At 37.4% G+C, this 20667-nt stretch overlaps 5 protein-coding genes across 6 annotated transcripts; 2 read left to right on the forward strand and 3 right to left on the reverse strand.

Moving 5' to 3' along the window:
- Positions 1 to 2753: 2753 nt before the first annotated feature.
- Positions 2754 to 7121, reverse strand: LOC109854059. The gene is made up of 5 exons (XM_020426770.1): positions 6838 to 7121; positions 6597 to 6750; positions 4680 to 4801; positions 3968 to 4093; positions 2754 to 3141 (listed from the first exon to the last, which is right to left on the reverse strand). The coding sequence occupies exons 1-5, from the start codon at positions 7093 to 7095 to the stop codon at positions 2992 to 2994; spliced, it is 810 nt and encodes a 269-aa protein (XP_020282359.1). The 5' UTR covers positions 7096 to 7121; the 3' UTR covers positions 2754 to 2991.
- Positions 3780 to 18366, forward strand: LOC109854057 (zinc finger CCCH domain-containing protein 10-like). Of its 2 annotated transcripts, none has more exons than XM_020426767.1 (5): positions 3780 to 4193; positions 4686 to 4855; positions 15398 to 16050; positions 16210 to 16507; positions 16583 to 18366. In XM_020426767.1, the coding sequence occupies exons 3-5, from the start codon at positions 15491 to 15493 to the stop codon at positions 17054 to 17056; spliced, it is 1332 nt and encodes a 443-aa protein (XP_020282356.1). In that variant the 5' UTR covers positions 3780 to 4193; positions 4686 to 4855; positions 15398 to 15490; the 3' UTR covers positions 17057 to 18366. The 2 variants fall into 2 exon arrangements, with proteins under 2 accessions (XP_020282356.1, XP_020282357.1); XM_020426768.1 differs by lacking the exon at positions 3780 to 4193 and adding an exon at positions 4234 to 4468.
- LOC109854058 (G patch domain-containing protein 11) lies at positions 7517 to 9510 on the reverse strand. The gene is made up of 3 exons (XM_020426769.1): positions 8618 to 9510; positions 8234 to 8533; positions 7517 to 8087 (listed from the first exon to the last, which is right to left on the reverse strand). The coding sequence occupies exons 2-3, from the start codon at positions 8457 to 8459 to the stop codon at positions 7543 to 7545; spliced, it is 771 nt and encodes a 256-aa protein (XP_020282358.1). The 5' UTR covers positions 8460 to 8533; positions 8618 to 9510; the 3' UTR covers positions 7517 to 7542.
- Positions 9554 to 14218, forward strand: LOC109854056 (sarcolemmal membrane-associated protein). The gene has a single exon (XM_020426766.1). It carries the CDS (start codon positions 9954 to 9956, stop codon positions 12552 to 12554), a length of 2601 nt encoding a protein of 866 aa, XP_020282355.1. The 5' UTR covers positions 9554 to 9953; the 3' UTR covers positions 12555 to 14218.
- Positions 18367 to 18688: 322 nt separating the features above from the next.
- On the reverse strand, positions 18689 to 20194 carry LOC109854012 (dephospho-CoA kinase domain-containing protein). Its single transcript, XM_020426686.1, has 3 exons — positions 19919 to 20194; positions 19451 to 19742; positions 18689 to 19355 (listed from the first exon to the last, which is right to left on the reverse strand). The coding sequence occupies exons 1-3, from the start codon at positions 20028 to 20030 to the stop codon at positions 19055 to 19057; spliced, it is 705 nt and encodes a 234-aa protein (XP_020282275.1). The 5' UTR covers positions 20031 to 20194; the 3' UTR covers positions 18689 to 19054.
- Positions 20195 to 20667: the final 473 nt, after the last annotated feature.

The raw sequence follows: 20667 nt of genomic DNA on the forward strand, positions 1-20667 counted from the left end.
AAAAGAAAAAAAATAAAAAAAATGCAGATTGGGAGGATATGCAATGTGAAGTAGGTTATAAACTTTTAAGTGAAAATTAAATTACAGAAAGTAAAAAAAACCGGAAGAATATTTTATCCGCCGCCGCGGATAAAATATAAAATATGTAAATCAAGTCTGATTGACAGTGACATTGATCTTCCTATTATGTATTGTAACGGATTATATAACAGAATTAATTTATATCTTTGCAAATAAGAACATGTATTATAAAACAAAAAAAAACAAAAAACAAAAAGGGTATTGCCGACACACAGGACGAATCAGATGATGGGAATAGACACGAGGAATATGTGTATTACAGAATTAGGATCTGTAATCTAAAAACACGGTCACATTAAATGAGAGATAAATGGTGTGAATATTAAGGTCCTATTTTTTAACACTAGCTATTTATAATCACAGAAAGGACGAAAATGGGAGAATGAGAGGAAGAACGAATGCGTGTGTNTATGTATGTGTGTACATACGTACAAACAAACATTAATCGAGATACATGCCTTCGTTCTTTGAGATCGAAGTTACCTAACTTTTTTAGTTAGACGCTTTATTTCTGCGTAATTTCTGTATTATATATTGTGTAAAATCAGCGAATTTTTACCGCCGTTTTCTTCGAAAACTATGTAATACAATCGGAATGACTAATTATTTCGAAATAAAGCAACTGACTATAGAAATTCGGCAACTCTCGATCTTAAATATGTCTCGAAGGTATATGCCACTTAGGTATGTGTGTATGTATGTATATATGTATGTATGTGTGTGCATGTGCATATGTATGTAAGTACGTATATATGTCGTATGTATGTGGTTTGTTTGTTTGTTTGGGCTGTTGTATGTATGTGAGAAAGAGAAGAGTAAGTAAAACTTAGGGAGAAAAAAAAATAGGAGAATAAGGCGCATTGCGTGGACTTTTTTCTTTTTTTTTTTTTTTGGATAGAACCGTGTGAAGCAAATGCTGTAGCAAATTGTAAAAAATTGTTATTATAAACTGAAGTACAGCGTGAGCTCACTTAGTTTCGAATGTGCTCGTATGGGAGCGATTGAGAATAAGCGCGAGCGCACGCGTGTATGTGTGTGTATGTGACTACATATACATCTGCGAAGGAACAGTTTTTTTAAATGTTTATTTGGTATCCGTTGTGTTAGCGCCGACCACGCAATTTATATCTCTTAAGGATATATTAAAACATTTATTAGAAAAAGTAAAATCACAAGAGGATAGACGCGTATAAAAAAACTTTACGAGATATATTCTTGCAAGACTACCGACATATTCTCCTTGCTTCTCCTAAAGTCGTCTATCCACATTTTTGAAAAACAACTTATTAAGTACGGACGACGTTAATTTAATTAAAATTACTATAGAACACATCCAAATATATATATATGTATATATATGTATATATATATATAGGTATATATATATAGAAATGTAAATACATATTATAGCATTTAAGTATATATATATATATGTACATGAAAGTCGGCAAATTTGTTTCACGATTTTTCTTCTCTCGACTCAGACACACGTTACACATGTACTTGTTATCTGTTAAAGATTCCTACTTTACGCATATCCTATCCCGGAAACCTTTTTTTTTTATTATTATTATTATTATGAAAATTCTCAAGTTTTTGTCTGTCTCTTTTTTGAAGCTTGTTGCAGACACTTTTTTTATCTCGAATTTTTTTTCTTTCAATAGAAGAATACAAGATGTGTGCAAAGCAAAAAAAAACAAACCAGTTTTTACGAACCGTAAATATATCGACAAATGTATCAAGCACATTAAACGCTCTTTTGGTCGATTTTTTCTTTTTCCTTTTTTTAGCGATCGATAAAAAAATCGAAGGTACATATATAAGCTATACATTTATTAAAGAGCTGCTACATACACTGAAGAAGTAGAGAGTGAGGTGAACGTGCAGATAAAGAAAAAAAAGGAAGAAGAGAGAATGTGTAAGATGCGCGTGAATGCGGGTGCGTATGTGTGCGAAGCACTTTATGAACCACAGATTAAACAAAAAAAAAATTACACTAATTTATATATGAATAAAGTCAAACTGTTGAAAATATAGATAAGTGAATAATGATTAAAAGAAGATTATCATTGTAAATAAAATTGAACAAGACTAAAGGAGTGCTGGACGGATGTTCTTTGGGGNGGAGAGGAGGAGGATGAAAAAAAGACGGCGGAAGAGAGAGCTCGCGCTGTCTCTCGCAATGTCGCGTACAGCTTTTTGACGCGCCGACGCGTTTTTTCTCGTGTATCGACATGCGTGTATATATATATATATATTTTCACAATTTATATATATATATACTGCGTGTATTTACGCGTGTGCATATAAGGTTATATATATATATATAAATATAAATATAAATTATACATGATATAAACAAAGATTATCGCTGAAAAAAAAGAACTCGAAACACGTCGCATAGGTACACACATACACTTCTATGATATAAATCATATCTATTAAAAAAAATAAAAAAATGGAATTCTATGACGAAAAAGAAACGTTGTTGATTATTCTCTCGAGTTGGTTCTCTTGATTTGTCAACGAGGACTTAGACACGCGTACTACAGAACCTCTTATTTAGAAGAATGCGTTCTTACTCCTTTCCCTCACAACTACCAAGTTTTTACTCTCGCGCGAGACTCAAAAGTTCACGTTCAGATTTTTGATATGAAAAGAAATTTTGTGTGTGTGTATGTATATATATATATATATTTTTCCACACATACATTTCACATACTTAACTCGTTTGTGACTAAAACAAAAAGTAATAAAATGCTCACATTTGAGAATTTTATACCGTATAATTGTTTATCGCAGTAATAATAATAAGATAATAAGTTGCGTCTTACATATTTATCAGCGCGAAATTCGTCGGCGACCGAAGAATAATTCATAAATTTCTCTCTAAGGAGAAGATGTATATCTCTACTGTAAGCCAGAAGATCGTCTGAAATGCGCGGACGTCGCAAACGGACCCTCATCGGCAAATCCTGCGATTTCCTGAGGGACTATCGCGTATTCCTCTACGCTGGTGCACGGTCGACACATGCATTCCAAAGGCGCCTTGGTGATCACCTGTCGAACGGAACACGGAACTCATTAGAAAACCTGTTTACATACACATGTANAAATCGCTTAACAACAATTTATACGTACCGTGCGACAAGGACAAATAAAAGTAAAATTAAAAAGCGTATTAATTCTTAAATATCTTTCGTGGTTGACCAGTGAACCATCTCAATGCCCCGTCCCAGTCTTCATAAAACTATCTTTTAAACTTCTCTTTCAAAAAAAGCGTGCAAAAAGAAAAAAAGTTTAACTCGTAAAGGCTTGTCCGTTCATTCGATTTAAAATAAACTGCGTGGTCTCGTCGACACTCGACGTTGATTTGTTAGTTCTGGAAGTCAGCGCTTAGGGCTGTTTTACAACGAGTATGGGGGTATTGTCGAGTATCGGCGGTCTAATGGCAAAGCCAGCTGATTGGTTCAATGGTTACGATCCAATTAACGGAGTCGACCGATTTCACTGCGTTTTTTCTTTATACGACGAAGATTTGACAAACACGAGTGGATAAACTCAATCGGAATCAAAACGCGGCAATGGAGACGTCTCGAATCTCGAAATACTGTTTTTCACACATGTGCAACAGCCTTTAACCAAGCGGTGACTTCCGCAACCATTTTGACAAAGTTTGATCTTTGATTGGCCGGCGATCGGCCGCGCATGAAAACAACATGGATGTGCGAAACTCGTGGTGTCAGAAGCTTCCTTCTTAAATTGCTTTCAATCCCGAGTGATCGTTGAGGTGAAAAGACGAGCGATTCATCGCAAGTGACGCGCTCGCAACACGCGATTATCAGACTGATCATCTACGGTGATTCGGAAGAGATAGAAATCTCACCTTGCGGAACTTCTTCTCTCCTGGCTTAGCCCTCGGACAGAACAGTGACACACTAGCCTCTCTCTCACCGCTTTCCTGACAACACATGCAGCTCCTCTCCATTTGCCACATCTTGGAGCCGGACACCTATACGTGCACGTCAACAAGCTGAAATAATAACTGTGAATCTTCGTGCGACATTTGTTGTGTTTTTTTCTTTCTCTTTTGTGCGCGCGCACGCACACACGTACGTACACTCATACATACATGCACACACGTTCTCGTTCGTTGCATAAAAAGAATAACAGATAAAAACGTTGAATAACAGAAAAAAAAAATTACTCGTATAAATATTCTCTCACACTAACTACTTGTATTCTTTCGCACGGTGTGTCTCTGCACGCATCTTGTATTGAGACTTGATCGTGTAATTCTTTTGCAAACAATAAACTTGCACACAATGGATTGTTGCATAGTTTTGGAAATACTTGTGCGGGATATTGTGTTTCAATATGTCTCGTCGTGAGTATTTCTCGTAGCGTAATATATTGTTTGTGGTTTATTTGCTTGCAACGAACTCTTGTCAATCAAAACAGTACTGCTTATCTGTCAAGTCTATATGTTGGTTGTTTTTGTTTACTTACAGTACAATTCTTATTCGAAACGGACTTTAATGTGTTTTTAATAATGAGATTTGTTATTGTTTCGTGTCCTTGATTTGTTTATATCTTACTTGCAGATAACTGCTGCAACGTCCTCTGCACGCATAACTCGGAATTGGTTTTGGAACGCAACCAGGATACTCGAGAAAGTGTATCACTCTCGTTGTCTGACACTCGTCAACTCCAACAATTGCTTTCACATTCTGACATAACAGGCAGATCAGAAGTCCATTGATTACTGCGCATAGTAAGTAGATACGTTTTAATTCTTATAATGTTATTTACTTTATATAGAATATATCACAGAAAAAAGAAAACAACAAGGAAATTTGGATTTTGGTTGGTTTATAAATATGCTCTCATCAAAAATACTGATTGCTTATTCACCAATGTGACTGAAGAGTTTGCTTCTCGAACAGTACATCCTTTCCTTGTTGGCACTTTACTGTGTTTGTAAGTCTCGCTTCCTAAGCTTTTATACACCATAGGGGGCTGTATTTTTCCCCTTCTTTCTCGGCCATTATATTTTATCTGATGATTTCTATCGATACGTATACAAGGAACATGCATAAGGAAAATTTTTCTGACATGATTTCTTTTTATATTTGTACAACATATAGCTCCTGAATTAGATTTTGTTTTATTACAGTACCTTTTTTATTTATGATTGCAAATTCTAATACACACACATGATATAAATAGTGTGTAATTTTTGAATTTTACTTTTTCCAAAAATTTTATTTTTAAGAAAAAATTATCTTACTTTTGTCATCATTGTGTAAATGTTATTGTTCAACAACATTTTCGGAAAGTAAACAATATTTATTTTAAATTATGAATTTTGCAAATATCTTATAGAAGATATGTTGAAATTGTTTATACTGTAGTATAAATTAAAAATGTTACATTATTCTTTCACTGTTTCAAGATAAAATTATGAAAAAATATATCTTTTTCGTAAAACTTATGTTAACTTTTATAGTTCAGGAATCGTGTGGCAACAATTTTATGTGATACAATTCTTATGTCTTTTTACTGGCATAATTCATTTTTTTATTGTAAAACATGATATATATGCAAGAAACTTGCAAAGACGAATTTCATTTTTTCTATTTATGATGGTTCAAGTTTGCATAATTTTGTACATTTAAATCATTTAACAGCCAAGGTATCCATATTAAAGACATATGTAAAGTTGATTGTCAAACACACTTTTAGTTCGAAATAAAATGAGAAAAATGAAGTGCGTATCTTTCGCAAGAGTTGGAAAACTGGTTACTCTTACGAGCGATCGAACAATTGGTTGATCAAGCAATTGAACCAATCAAAGTCGGTCAAACTTAGAAAAAATTTTCCAATAAGTTTTCGATGAAAATACTTGATACTTCTGTGCAGAAAAAATTACTTCATCGTAAGCAAGAAAAAAATTGTTTTATTATAAAGATAAAAGATATTTATATAATTTAGTTAAAACACGTGTTACATTATTTATAGTTAGCATCTCTTTGATGATTGGCGTTTGTTGATTTTTTCTAGTTGACATTTTTTGTCTATAGTTACTTTTTACGTTTTATTTAGATTTTTTATGACAATATTTTAGAGTCCTTGAATTTGCATTCTTGAGGAAAAAACACTGACAGATTCTTAAAGTGTGCCAATCATTGGTTATTTTACCCTACGAGTATATTAATATCTCTGATGCTTAAAGGTTTAAAGCAATTGACCTTTAGAAGTTCTTGCATTTATCACAAAACAAAATATGTGACAACATACGCGAGGGATTAGAAATAGATGCATTTTATACAGTAATGTATCAGAAAAACAAATTTATTTCTTTGTTTTGGTTACATGTTTTTAATTTTTTTTTGTCTACCACAAGTGACATAATTCTATTACACAATGTATCATAATTTAATTTTCAAGATCATATGTAATTTTGTATTCTTCCGAATGTCTTGCGTTGTTCTTCTTTTATCTCCCCGGCTCGCCGCATTTGATGCATTTACATTCGGCAGGTTCTCGTATCTTGATTTCCATGATCTCGTCTTCGATATTTGTCAGTTTTATCCCATCTGCGTCGTAGCAATGATTTAGCACAACAAGTCTTTCCTTCATGTAACTCTCGCGACAGCAATAGCACTCCTGTTATAAGTGAAAAAAATATATATAATTACATAATTTACTCGAAATAAGTTTTTTTTTTTTTTTCACATCACGATTAGAACTTACTTTCGAAAATCCCGTAGTGGTGACAACGCTCGGTTGAACCTGCGAATTGCAAAATCCTTCGCATTTCGCGACGGTCACATCGCCGCTACAAGTTCGTCTCAGACGTCCTTGTATCTCGTCGTATTCGTCCTTGGTAATATGTACTTCTGATTGCAGAGTCTCGCAATTCTCATCGTCCATTTCAATTGTCTCGGCATCGCTAACGGCAGCGTGAATCATCAAAATTATCAAAAACTTGAGGATTATTGGCATTATCATTTACGCTTCGTTTGTTTAAGGAAAAAGAGGGATAGAAAAGAGTCGCTGCAAGTTTTCGAATAAAATGAAAGAGGAGAAAATCAAACGGACGCTTTTATAGGCAATGTCTCCCGCTTTCTTCAGAGTATGTAAAAGCCAGGGGTCATAGTGATCCCCTGCTGCCTTAATAACACCGTTCAACAAGGTTCGAGGGATGGAGCGAAACAACTCTTACGCTCTCAGGGTGCTCGAGTTTTTCTCGCTTAAGACTTTTTTTTTTAATTTTTTTTTATCATGTCGCAGTTAATGGATTTTTTATGTCTTCTGTCTATGTAGAGAGTGTCTGTGTGGTTTAATTTAGACCGGCTTTCTTTTGACGTTAATATTCTATTGGACAAATGTTTTCGAAAAATTTCTTGATAGTATTTATTTTAATGCACAGTAAAAGTAGTCGCACACATTTGTATATCAATGATCATTTCTTGTACATCCTGGACAATTGTCTCTCAAATCGTCTTCGTCGTCGAATCTCGTCCCGCACCAGATACAATAAAAATGTGTCTTTCTTAAATATCGAGTAAGAATTTCAAGTTTCTCGAAATCACTGAGAGATTCATCGTCTTCATCGATATTGTCCGGTTGTTGTTCATCGTCAGCTTCATCGGCTGCTTCCTTTTCTTCTTCGTTTCGCGGCCAAAACCACGATTCTTGAGGCTTCTCAATGCTTCCCTTGGTGTCCAATTCTTGACACACCTTCTGACTCTTACGTAAATCACTTTTTTGCAACTGCTCAGTTTTTTCTTGCGCCAATCTGCTACGGAAGTCTCTTGTGTCCATATTGTCTAATTTCATATGTGAAGTCTTTGGATTGTGTGATTTTTTTGTTTTAACTGTCTTGCCTAAACCTTGTCTGTCTGCTTTTACTTCAACAGAAATTGGTTCAACTATTCCTGATTGAGTCTTGCCTATGCCGTGACCAGGTTTGTATCCCATCTTCATTAACATTTCAAAACCTAGAAACAAAATGAAAATCACATTAAATTATTTTTCACAATTAAAGTTAATTTTTAAAAATAGATTTATTTTATTAAAGCGATTCTCTCATATCACCTGTCTCATGTACATACACACACACACACTGAGGCAAATATATACAGACCTTTATTTTCACAACTGATGGCAGATGATAAACCTTCTTCTCTTTTTTCGGCTTCAACTACTTTTATCGATTTATTTTGTTCCTTCATTCTTGACTCGATTTCTGCTTTTCTCTTCATTAATGTAACTTGTCTTCTTTCGGAATGTTTGTATATCAGACTCGAGGAAACTTGCTTCTCAGAGCTCTGGAGAAATTTATCAGACATATAATCCTCCTCGTCCGACATCTTTGATGCGAGTTTAATAGCTTGTGGACAAACTGATGTTGTTTGACAGATGTACAAAATTATTATTTAAATCACTGAAAACAAAGAGCAATAAGCTATCACAAAATTTATCAGATTTTATCAATAATATACAAGGAACAATTGTTTACTCAAGATACCTCAAGGATTCTTATCACGATTTTATATACTGATGTGATTATTTATTTTGTGTAAATAAATAATTTATATACATCAACAAAATTAATTTACAATACAATACATTTCACGTGTAAACGTTTGACGCACTGCTTGCGCGTAATTAAATTAGGTTATGTCTCGCTTTTTCGATAGATTACTATTCTCGTTAGAAACATCGATCTCTTCTCGAATAAACTTTCTGTAGAAATTTTCCGACGTTAGATATTGCACATATCGAAAAACTCAAGCTCCGTTATTTGAGTTAAAATACTCGTGCGATCGCAAAATTTTTACTTGTTCACGTTCGCAAGTGTGTTCTATTTTTTTATGCAAAATAGAGCTACCACATACATACGTGGTATATGTATACGTGTGTATGCAGGTAAGGTAGATATATTTTGCATCGCCCGCGCCCTTGTGGCGCTGGCTGAGAACAGTAGAACGCGGAACTAAAAACGACTTCGGATCGGAGGAACGTGAACCATTGTATTTTTACGGGGAAACCGCAAGTCCGCGTTCGCGAACAATATTTTCCGATACGATCGCGAAAGTCCGAGGCGCAGATTTCGACCTCACCCCTCGGTGTGACACGTTGTGTTTCCGTTCGCGCGTCGAGGAGACGAGAGTGTGCGAGCTCGCATGTGGTGAGAAAAACGAACGCGGAACTGCACGGACGACGAGAGAAATTAGAGCCCGAACCGTGTGGTTGGTGTGTGTGTGCGCGCGAGAGAGAGAGACGAAACGTCTCGTCGAGAGAACGAAAGAGCATTTTGTCTCTTACAGCTTTTCAGCTTCCGATCGTGGAAAATCACCGACTCTGATCGATTCGCGTCTGTGTGTGTGTGTGTATGTGTGTACATATACGTGTATTCATATATATGTATGTGCGTGCATGCGTGTGCGTGCGTGCGTGCGTGCGCGCGCGCGCGCATCGTTTCCTCGGGCTGCTGCTCGGTCTTCCGAGGTCCATAGATATTGAGTGCTGATTGAACGAGAAGAGAAAGTCATCTCGAACGAAAATAAAGACTGTGGAAGTGTAAACGGCCGCTGGACAATATATACGAGATAAAATTATGTCGAGTGCAATGTCATCACGCCTGATCAAGCTGTGCAGCAGGTCGCAAAAGGTCATTCCGCGATCCTCGTGACCGAGCTTCAAGTCGGAGCGCACGTCCCACGCGTTTAACTCGAGAAGCAAACACGCAACCAAGGTGGATCGGTGTCACGCAGCCGATAATCTCGGACGTTACATTTTCGGACGACGTTCCGTTAAAGAAAAAGACTCGCACGCGCTTATATATCTATCGCATATCGGCTATGGTTGTAGTTAGCTGCAGTGCGTGGGTACAAAATGCCAGTTTACCCGCTGGACAGAACAACAATTCCAACCTGAATACACAGAACAATACGCAAAACAATAATAACAATAACAACAACAACGCCAACAACAACAACAAAATGACCGCCAAGGGTGTCCTGATCTGTCGGGACAATTCTCATCCTTTTCAGGAGCGCACCTTAACTTTGGAGCAGCCAGTGAAGATCGGTCGTTCGGTGGCCAGAGCGAGAGCCGCGCCAAACAACGCAATCTTCGATTGCAAGGTGTTGTCTAGAAATCACGCACTGTTGTGGTACTCCTCGGGCAAGTTTTATCTGCAAGACACGAGCAGCAGCAACGGTACGTTTGTCAACAATCAGAGACTAAGCGCTTCCGGATTAGAATCGTCTCCCAAGGAAGTGTGTTCCGGGGATATAGTGCAATTCGGAGTGGACGTTGTAGAAAGTACAAAGAAGGTTACTCACGGGTGTATAGTGGCAACGTTAAAGTTATATCTGCCAGATGGAAAGGAAGCCAAAGCCAGTCTCAGCACTTCCGTCAGCTCGCCCGCCGGGAACGTATCTCTGGAAGATCTTTACAAACTGAATCAAGTGATGCAAGAAGCTTCGAGACGAGAGAAAGCTTTGTACAATAAACTGGGTTATCTACAGCAATTAGTGGAAAATACGCGAAAAGCTGCTAACCAGTCGTGGAAAGCGCTGATCACGGAGGACCGTTTGTTGTCGTGGGTGGTGACAGTCGAGAACCAATTGGCGGTCTACTCGAAGAATTACACCGAAGACAAGATAAGAAACGAACTAGCAAAGCTTCAGGATGAGAAGGCGCAGTATCAGAACGCCGCCAAGGAGGCGTTGCAGAAGATTTTACAGGAGAAATTGGAGGTCACTCAGAAGCTGGTGCAGCTTGAGGGACGTCTGAACGAAACTGAGGAGGAGTGCCAGAGTTTGCACAACGTAGCGAAGTACACTCAGACAGAACTTCAGGAACTAAGCGCCAAGTACACCGAGGCGCAGAAGAAGCTTCAAGAGATCACCAACAAGCTTGCGGAGAGCGAGGAGAAGATGAAAGACACGTTGCTCAGCGCGGAACAAGAAAAACGCGATCTCACGAAACGGTTGGAAGATCAATCGAGAATCGAAAAGAATCTACGGGCGAGATTGCGCGATTCCAAGTTGGATTCCGTGAATATTTATAAACAGATTACCGCTTTGAGGAATTACGCGCAAACTCTGCAGGATATGAATCTGAAGCTTGAAGTGGGCGAGCATTTGGATTCGAAGAGCGGTGAAAATCCGATCGAGGCGATAAACACCATTCTCAACACGATGAACTCTATTCACGTCGACAACATCGACGTGGACAGCGAGATTAATTTCTATCCCTCAAAGAACGAGCAGGATAATCAGATCAATTCGCCGGATGTTGATTTGAAGCAACTCAAATCTCCCAGTTCCGAGTCGTCATTCACCAAAGATCAGCTGGACGACATGCAGATCAACGTGGACGACGGTCTTACGGAATACATCCTGCCACCGCCGTCGCGATCATCGTCCAGAAGAACTTTAGTTAACGGAAACTTGACCAACTTGGACAACAGCGACACGAACGCAGACTCGGACACGAGCTCGGAAGCCACCGACGACATGTGCAGTATGAGCGAAAACAGCAGCGAGGAATCGGTTGTAGAAACGAAGAAAGAAGAATTGGATATAGCGGAAGAAGTGTCCAAGCGATTATCCACTTCTTATATGGAGATGGAAGGGGAAATACAATGGAGTCAGAAAATGACCGCACCGTATTGGGTTCCGGAGGAACAAATTGCCAAAGACGATAACATCCCGGAGATATCAAAGGAAAAGGTGTTTAAGCGATTGTCCACTCTTAGTAAGAAAATGCGACGGAGTGAAGAAATGTCACAAGCGCATTGCGATCCGGCGGAGCAAATTGCCAAAGACGATAACATCCCGAAGATATCAACGGAAGAAGTTAATGACACTTTAGACAACACTGCCGTCGTCGACACGACGACGATAGACAAATCTGACGAGAGTGAGCGTCGGGAGGAAGTCACGCGCGTTAGCGCCGCGCCGGCAACCGAATGCGAGGAACGGGTGGTCGAGGGAGATTACGTCAACACCTTGAAACCCATTATCAAGAACGACACGATGCAACAAGCTCTCAACTCGAGGGATTACGTGTTGCAGACGTTTATCGGATCTCTGGACTCGTTGCAGGGCGAGGACAGTCTGGAGGCGCAGCAGATAGTCAAGAGGGAACTGGAGGAACTGAAGAACTGGCTGATTCGCGAGCCGAACGAGGTCGTTATCAACAGGCTGAAGGAATTGTATTATCGCGCGAAGAACGAGGTTCAGCGTATGCAGGAAGTCAACGAGGAACTGGTGATCGTTAAGGAAAAGTACAACGCGTTCGTTGAGGAGAAAGCGGAGCTTTCGAAAAAATACATGTCGCTGAAAGCACAGTGCGGCGATCTGCTCAGCGCGACTTATACCGTGCCGATACATTACGTCGCCCCGATCGCGATCATGCTCGTGTGGATGTTGCTGGAGAAGATATTCTAATGCGATATTTCTCTTCTAACGATACTTCTTTCTATTTGTACATATATACAACACATACATATACGCAATTGTTTTATTTCATTTAATGTTTCGTTCGTTCTTCTTTTTTGTAAATGTAATCCGATGCAAGGGAAACTTTTACGAGGAAAAAAACAGAAACGTTTATTTGTTCTAATTCAACTTTTGATCCGTATAAAAAAACGACCGAGTCGAGCACAAGTATAATTATTATTGTCTTTTTCTTTTTTATACAAACTGTTAACAATATTGCGCGGTGTCTGTCTGTCTGTCCGTCTCTTGTCTGTGCGCGCGCGCGCACGTGTGTGTGTTTTTTAATCCTCGGTTCGTAAAAAACAATTAAAAAAGAGATTAGGAAATTTCTTGTAATATATCACCATAACGCGTTAAGTGAGCGTTATATCACGCTCTGCAAAGGAGAGGCAAGGTCAAAGGTGAGATAAGGATCGCGTTCGGATATACATGTGTATCGAACGAGTAGTCTGAGCGCAAGAGTAAAAGTAATTTGGGGCGGGGGAGCGGGGGGAAGGGAGGGCGAAGAACGCGGAGTGCGATACCACATGAAAATGTTCAACATGCTGCCAAGAGCTACACACCGAAGTATCATATCTTTGTAATACGGCTCAAGTCCGATGTACAATGTTACGTCATCGCACATCGATTCGTTCAAACAATTTGTCCGCGCGTATCCAAAAAAAAACACAGTGTACTCTCTGACAATTATAGAAATGTCTTTCGAATGAAGTTTCCAAAAAAGAAAAAAAACATTATTGCATACATGTACGGACACCAGTACGTATGTATAGTCCGAGACTTCGAGATGTAAAAAAAAAAAAGAACAATAGAAAAGAATCTCCGTCTTTCTCTACGACAGAAGAAAGCGCGAGGAGGAGCTTCCGAATTTTCCAGCAATCTTTTCTCGGGGAAACGTACACCGCTCCGGCTGCGTTGGTGCGCCTTTACATTTGTTAGATTTTGGAAAAAACAGTCTTGATATTTCTAATTGGACGCGAAGAGAGAATTTCGCGCGGCACGACCGCGTGTCGTTCTGAATAAAAGAACATTGTCATTATGACACTCCAAACGCGAAGCATCCGATAGAAAATGTTGAGAGATCAAACAAATGTGAAGACATTAACGCTAACCTTCGCGGCAAGAGGTTCTTCTATGCGCCGTTTTTTTATTTCCATAGTCCAGCCGTCGACGACGGATAGCAGCTGAAAGAGAACGTGGAGAGAGAGAGAGAGAGAGAGAGAGAGAGAGAGAAAGAGGGAGCTTTTCTCTCTCGCGAAACGACTCAGAAGATGCTTTATCAGCAAAGCACTGCTTGCGTTATGTGTGAAGATGCTCGGTCTATACGTAATACTTGCGTCTGTGCTCATGTGCATTTTTTTTTTTTTTTGGAATTATCTAAGAATACATTTTACATTTTTACTCTGCAAACTTTTTGTGTGTGCATGTTTGTCTGCGTGCGTGTGTGCGTGTGTGTGTGTGTATAAAACAAACAAATAATTTGTAAAAAAGAATTTATGCGCAAAACGAAATGTATCGTTCGACATATTTATTCTCGCTCGAGTTCTCAAATCACGCTCGTTTCAAACTCTGTCGTTGAGGGCGACATATTGACAATTTAAAAAAAAAAAAAAGAAAAAGAAAAAAAATAACTTTCAAAGGAAAAAAGACCAGATAGAAAAAAGATCAATCTTCGCGTTCACAAACGTGCTAACGTATTATATTTTAACAAAAGTTATTTTCGCGTCTCTTCTAAAATTTATGCTTGACAAAAAAAAACAAAAAGATGAATCGCGAAAGACGTCTCTCGCGTAATGTGGAATCTTAGAGAACCCTTCTCTCCGAACCTCGTCGAACAACGCACGATTGCTTCTTTCTGCGTGCGTCTCTCTCTCGTGCGCAAATGGAGGAGAACACAAGTGCATATCTATTCGAGCGACCTAATAAGAAATGATGAATGAATTATTCTTCCCTTTCGAAGAAGAAATGCGAATTTCAACTTGAACCGAACGAATTTCTATCTCTTATCTTTTGGGAATGGCCTTGATATATCACATCGTAAAGCGATAAAAGAAAAAAAAAGTAATAATAATGTAATAATGATAATACCTGATGTAATTGTAGTTTTCTATTGATTCTTTTGATACAACAAGAAAAAAAAATGGTGACGAAAAAATTTAATAGTATTTTCCTAATTCGTTAGGGTTTAGTTAGAGAGTGCCATGTCGCTCGCGAGTGCGGGCGCGTCTTAGAATTTTTAAATTATTGAATTAACGGATTATTGTACGTCGCGAGATGGGAAAAGAAAAACGAGAACAATTATATGCGTGATATTTGCCAAAAAGTACGCCGCAAGCCGCGGTTGTTCGTTTATATGCAAAAAAACAAAAAAACTTTGTTGGCAAATCGAGCGTGTAGATAAAATTATAAAATAAATACGTTAAAAAAAAAATATGGTAAATAAACAAATGCTGTATATAGTATTGTTAATATAATCTTACTACCGATGTAATAGTCATTATATAAAAAAAAAGAGAAAATAAAGAATAAAAATTTAACTTAATTCATTACAACAAGTTGAAGAAAAATCTTGTTTATTTCTTTTCGATAATCCCCTTGTGTCCATGTCGTTTCTATATTTCGAGCAAGTGCTGTTCTACTTTATGTCGACCATGTAATTTATCAATTTCGAGAATCGTAAGTATGTACGTTGTGTTTGTCACAGACGAAATTAAACAACGATTGTTTCCTCTCTTCTTCTCCAACACGCCAACTCTTAACTTACAATTCCTTGTCTGTTTTCTTTGTTCAAGGAGATAATATACATAGTACACGCCAATTTGCCAGTTGATCGAAAGTGCGAAAAGAGCGAAAACGGCGCGACGTGAGATCGCTATGCTTTATCGATGAAAAAGCTGAAGAAAAAGTTGGATACTAATAGAACGGTTGGGAACGTTGCGGGGATGGCGGGCGGATTGAACGCGAACGCAACTGACGTCTCTGACTCCCCGAACCGCATCTGCAGAGACTTTCTGAGGAATGTGTGTCATCGCGGGAAACGTTGCAAGTATCTGCACGAGCGTTCCGAGGACGATCCCGTGGAGGAGTACACGTTCTGTCACGATTTTCAAAACGGCATGTGCAACTGGCCGGGTTGCAAATTTCTCCACTGCACCGAGAGCGAAGAGAAACGTTTTCGGGCGACCGGCGAATTGCCGCCTCACGTCCTCAGTCGCTCCAAGACCGGCAACAACGACAAGTCGGAGTTTACGTTATGCAAGGATTTTATCAAGGGCAGCTGCCAGAGAGCAAACTGCAAGTTTCGGCATTGGAAGAAGGAGGAGCCGCAGCACAATATCATGTCGCCGTCGCATCACAACGCGTCCAGGCCGCAACATAATTTTAACGGCACCAGCAACGGCACTGGCGCCGGTAACGATAATCGCAGATACGAAGAAGACAGGAAGTAAATATCACAACTGTTGTTTTATCTTTACATGCATATTTATGAGAAGTCAAATTGCACTCGTTAGTTTAAATCTTACTTGAGAAGAAAATAAAAAGAAAAAAGCGAATTTCTTATACGTTTAATAAATTTTGTTTTGTTCTTGTAAATACTTTGTAGTTTTCACTGGCAAATAGAAGATCAGCACAACAATTTGGTCACCAGTAACGGTGGCTATAACGCATCGTCACATCCAGCTGATTACATGGGACCGCCGGAACCCAAAAGACGAATAGTGTCGGGTGAGACGGTTGTTCATTTCGAAGCTTCGCCGCTTGTTAGTCAGCAACACGCTACTCAACCCACGGTTACGCCAGGTTACTATTATCCCGTGATACCGCGCAACGAGGCACGGGCGATCGTACTGGAAGATGAGAATGCATTGTTGAGGAAAAAAATTGAAGAATTGAAGAAACAAGTATGTTACAGATATAGAGAAAGCATTGAGAGATTTTAATTTTTTATCTACTATTTTTGTTTTTTTTTTGCTTAGGTCAGCGACTTAACAGCGACGAATGAATTTTTATTGGATCAAAATGCTCAGCTGAGAATGTCGGGCAAGCGAACTGCAAACGTGACAGCTGTCACAGTCCCTGCGGTCACGATCACGAACACAGTTCCACCGTCGCAAGCTCCGACGCCTCAGCAAATGGTTAACGCGGCTGTGGCTGCAGGTACTCTTCGGACAGTTACTGCCAGTGTAGCTACCGTTCCTGTGAGCATCGCTACCGTAGCACCTGTCTCTATTGCAGCTGTCTCGATGGCTCCGGTCTCGATACCGCCACCGATCGTCACTATGGCTCAACAAACAATCTCGATGAGTGGCTCCGGACCTCCTCAAGCGACTAATCAGCAACCGCCCAACACACAACAACCTGCTAGTTTACCTCTGTCGATATCCGGCGCGACTGCACCCCTCGTTTCTTATCCTATTATGACTCAAGAACTTAGGCCTGTCTTGCAATAAATTTACATTCACAGTAAATATTCGAGCAAATAAATCGTATAATATGCGTCCATCTTCCAAAACTTAAATTTATATTGACCTTGCGAACGAAAGTACTTGCAGAAGACGAAGAAACCAGTGGCTGTGGGTTGATATAGTGTATCGCACCTGATGAATGCAAAAACTAATTTGTATTTGTTGTTGACGTAACCTGTTCTAAAGTCTTATCTACGCGAATATATATATATCTGTACGAAGATCGCATCATAAAATACAGAACGAATGTCTAGAAGAATTTTTTTTGTTTAAAATATATACGTCGAGTTTTTTATTTCCATTTCTCAGTGTAATTCGAATCTGCATACAGACAGCGTTCTCTAAATATAGGTTTCTTCTGGTTCGATCTGTGAATATATTTATAACCTGTGTTGGAAATATATTAATCGATTACTGTTTGTGAACTGTCGATTGAATAGGCAGACATGTCTAAAACATAATAGAAAATAGAAGCGACAATCTAATCACAAAAAGTAATTGCAAAAATAATTATGACATTTATGTTCCTTCGTATTTAATTATCGTTGTTTTTTTAATTACATACATATAGTATACCATATGTAGCGTCATATTAATCTCATCGTAGTGTTACAAGAGTGAGTCAAAATTTCTTTAACAAAGTTGATTGTTCAAGCGGATCGGGGAAAAAAATGGTTAGGAAAAGGTGTAAATTTAAATAGGAAATAAAAAAAAAGTAAAAAAATATCTCATAAGGCTACACCATATTGAGCATAAGTACAACAAAAATGTCCTGAAAGGAAGGTCGCGCAGCTTTTTCGAGCCGGTTTCACGGAAATCTTTTCTACGCACGATGCACATATTTTTGTTGTGCTTCTTTATTTACACGTAAGAAAAAAATATATTTCTATCGTCGTAATTATTAGCGAGTGTCACTCTCTTATAATATTTTACTCAAGTACTTATATATGTATTACGATACTGTATTGCTTTCTATCATTTTACTTTTAATACTCTACACAAGCACGCTGTTGACATTAGTAATAAGGAGCATTGTGTAATATAGCAATTAAAAAACTTCGTATATAGAGCAATGTACGATCGCGTAAATTCCACATAAATTGTACAGATGTACAAGAAATGTGAACTGGGAAATGGGCGTGCGTTCTAATTTTAAGTCACGTTATCAGTCACAATTTGATATTCTTGTATATATATTTTGCGATAATTTAATATAAGAAAATGAGCACTATACGTGTATACAAATTGTATAATCTTTTGACGTATACATTTGCGTCAAATAGCACTTGATTATTAAAAAAAAAAAAAAAAGAAAGATCAATAATGATTTTTTTCCTACATACATTCTCTTGAAAAAGTATGATTTTTTTATGTAACAAAGTAATAACAATATAATAATGGGATTGTATTAGATTATAAATTATGAATATCAGAAGCAAGAAAATATACGTCTAACAATGACTCGTGAAGAAAGAACAATCTCTAGATTTGTAAACAATGCAACCGTAAAAATAAAAAAATGTACTAAACAAAAAAAGCAAAAAAAAATCAGTAGAAAGAACTACACAAAAAAACAAGTACAGAAGGTGAGTCACAATAACAACTGCGCATTTGAGAAACAATATTTATTGATTTTCGAAGAAACTTTTATATGAAATATCTATCTTATATTAGACGGGGGTTCCCTATCAAAAATTCAAAATCATTTTACAGCTGATATCTTTTCTTACACCTAATTATATCATATCGTTCCTTTTGCATCTTTAGCACATTGCACTTAACGTTTTATAAAAACACAAATAACTCTGTTTTCGGTATGTAAATATAATTAACATGCACTTTCTTCTTTTTCTCATGCGCTCCCTATTTCCTGCTTTTCCCTGATCCCTTACGTGCAAAAATTCACTGCAATTCATCTGTGGTATGCAACCGTAATTAAGCACAGCAAACGTTTATTTATAAAAAAATCTATTAGAAAATAATTTAAATCAAAGATGAAGGTCTGAAACTTCTGTTTCGTAACCAGTATGCGCCAGCTAACAGCATGGTACAACAAAATCCAACTATAAAACGCAATTTCCAGTGATGTTTGGAACATCGTAATACATTAATCACTTTTATCGTCTGTTCCATAGTATCTTTTAAGCTACCTGAGTTCTCAATTACAAAATTTGCCATTTCTGCTTTCTTCTCCAATGACATTTGTGCATTTATTCTTAGTTTTGCTTTGGCTTCCGTAAATCCAGTACGTTCTATCAATCGTTGCAGCTGAAGATCTTCTTCACTAGAAGCAATAAACAAAGATGCAAATAACATTTAAAAAATAATATTTATTTGTGATCTTTTTGTTTGAAAACTAATTTTGCAATTTGCACTTACCATGTTACAACAATAATTTTGTGTAAATAATTCAACATATGTCCTGTCTCAAAAAGCAGTGGCAAATCCAACACTACAAATGAATAACCTTGTAAAAAGTATTTAATAGTTTGCCAGTATATATGTTTGTATATTTCAGGATGCGTGATGGCATTAAGTTGTTTTCTCTTTTCAATATCATTAAAGATTAAATCGCCAAGTTTTGCTCTGTCCAAATATTTTGTATCTAAAAACACATCTGGCCCAAATTCTTTTTGTATTTTATGCCATGCTGGCTTCCCTGGTTCAACAACTGTAAATACAAATATCTATATATTTCTTCTACTCAACTTCTGCTATTTTCTGTTGTGTACACATGTGTCAAAGTTCTCTTGAATAAGTTTGTTGAATTGTATTTATAAAAAAGAAATTTACATATTAATACTATTTACAGTTAACAATGACTTGTTAAATGCAAATCATTCTAACCTTTCCGGGCAATTGCATCAGCATCTATAACTGGAATACCATGTTCTCGAAAAACATCAGCAACTGTACTCTTGCCAGTAGCTATGCCACCTGTCAATCCAACTAGATACATATTTAAAGATACAAAATTCAACGTTCATTTAAATTATCAAAGATCTTTTAATTTGTATAAATCTCGATGAGAGAAGAGAATCCTATTCAGGATCGGAGACGTTTGCATTTACGCAGCATCGTAATACATTAATCACTTTTGACGTCTGCTTCCAAGTTTTTAAATATCTAATATTCTATTCAACACACACACACACACACACACACGTAATTAAAGAAAATAATAAAGATGTATATATGTCACTATATGTTAAAATGACAAATTGATCAAAAGTCAAAACTGATTCGCAAACCGCAAACAACTGCTGCGCGACACTGCTGCCTGAGAAACGGCAGAAAAGTGAAAGAGCAAGTTCCATATGATGATATCAACCGACCATCACCCGCTTTACAAAAATTATGCATGTACATACATACAAAAATTATAATTTGCAAGTCGATTTATTCAAAACTTCTATTATAAAAACTGTACATTACAAAATTTCGAAGCCAGAAAAAGTGTTCCAAGACCGCAAATCGATCTACTATATATATATATATATGGTCATTGCCAGTAGTAAAAATCTATAAAAAAAAACTTATAAAATTATAAATAAAATTATGAATAAAAATTAAATGAAAAAGAAATAAATAGTAAT

This window comes from Pseudomyrmex gracilis, unplaced genomic scaffold (genome assembly GCF_002006095.1).
Source record: "Pseudomyrmex gracilis isolate BER0280 unplaced genomic scaffold, ASM200609v1 scaffold_58, whole genome shotgun sequence".
NCBI lineage: Eukaryota > Metazoa > Arthropoda > Insecta > Hymenoptera > Formicidae > Pseudomyrmex > Pseudomyrmex gracilis.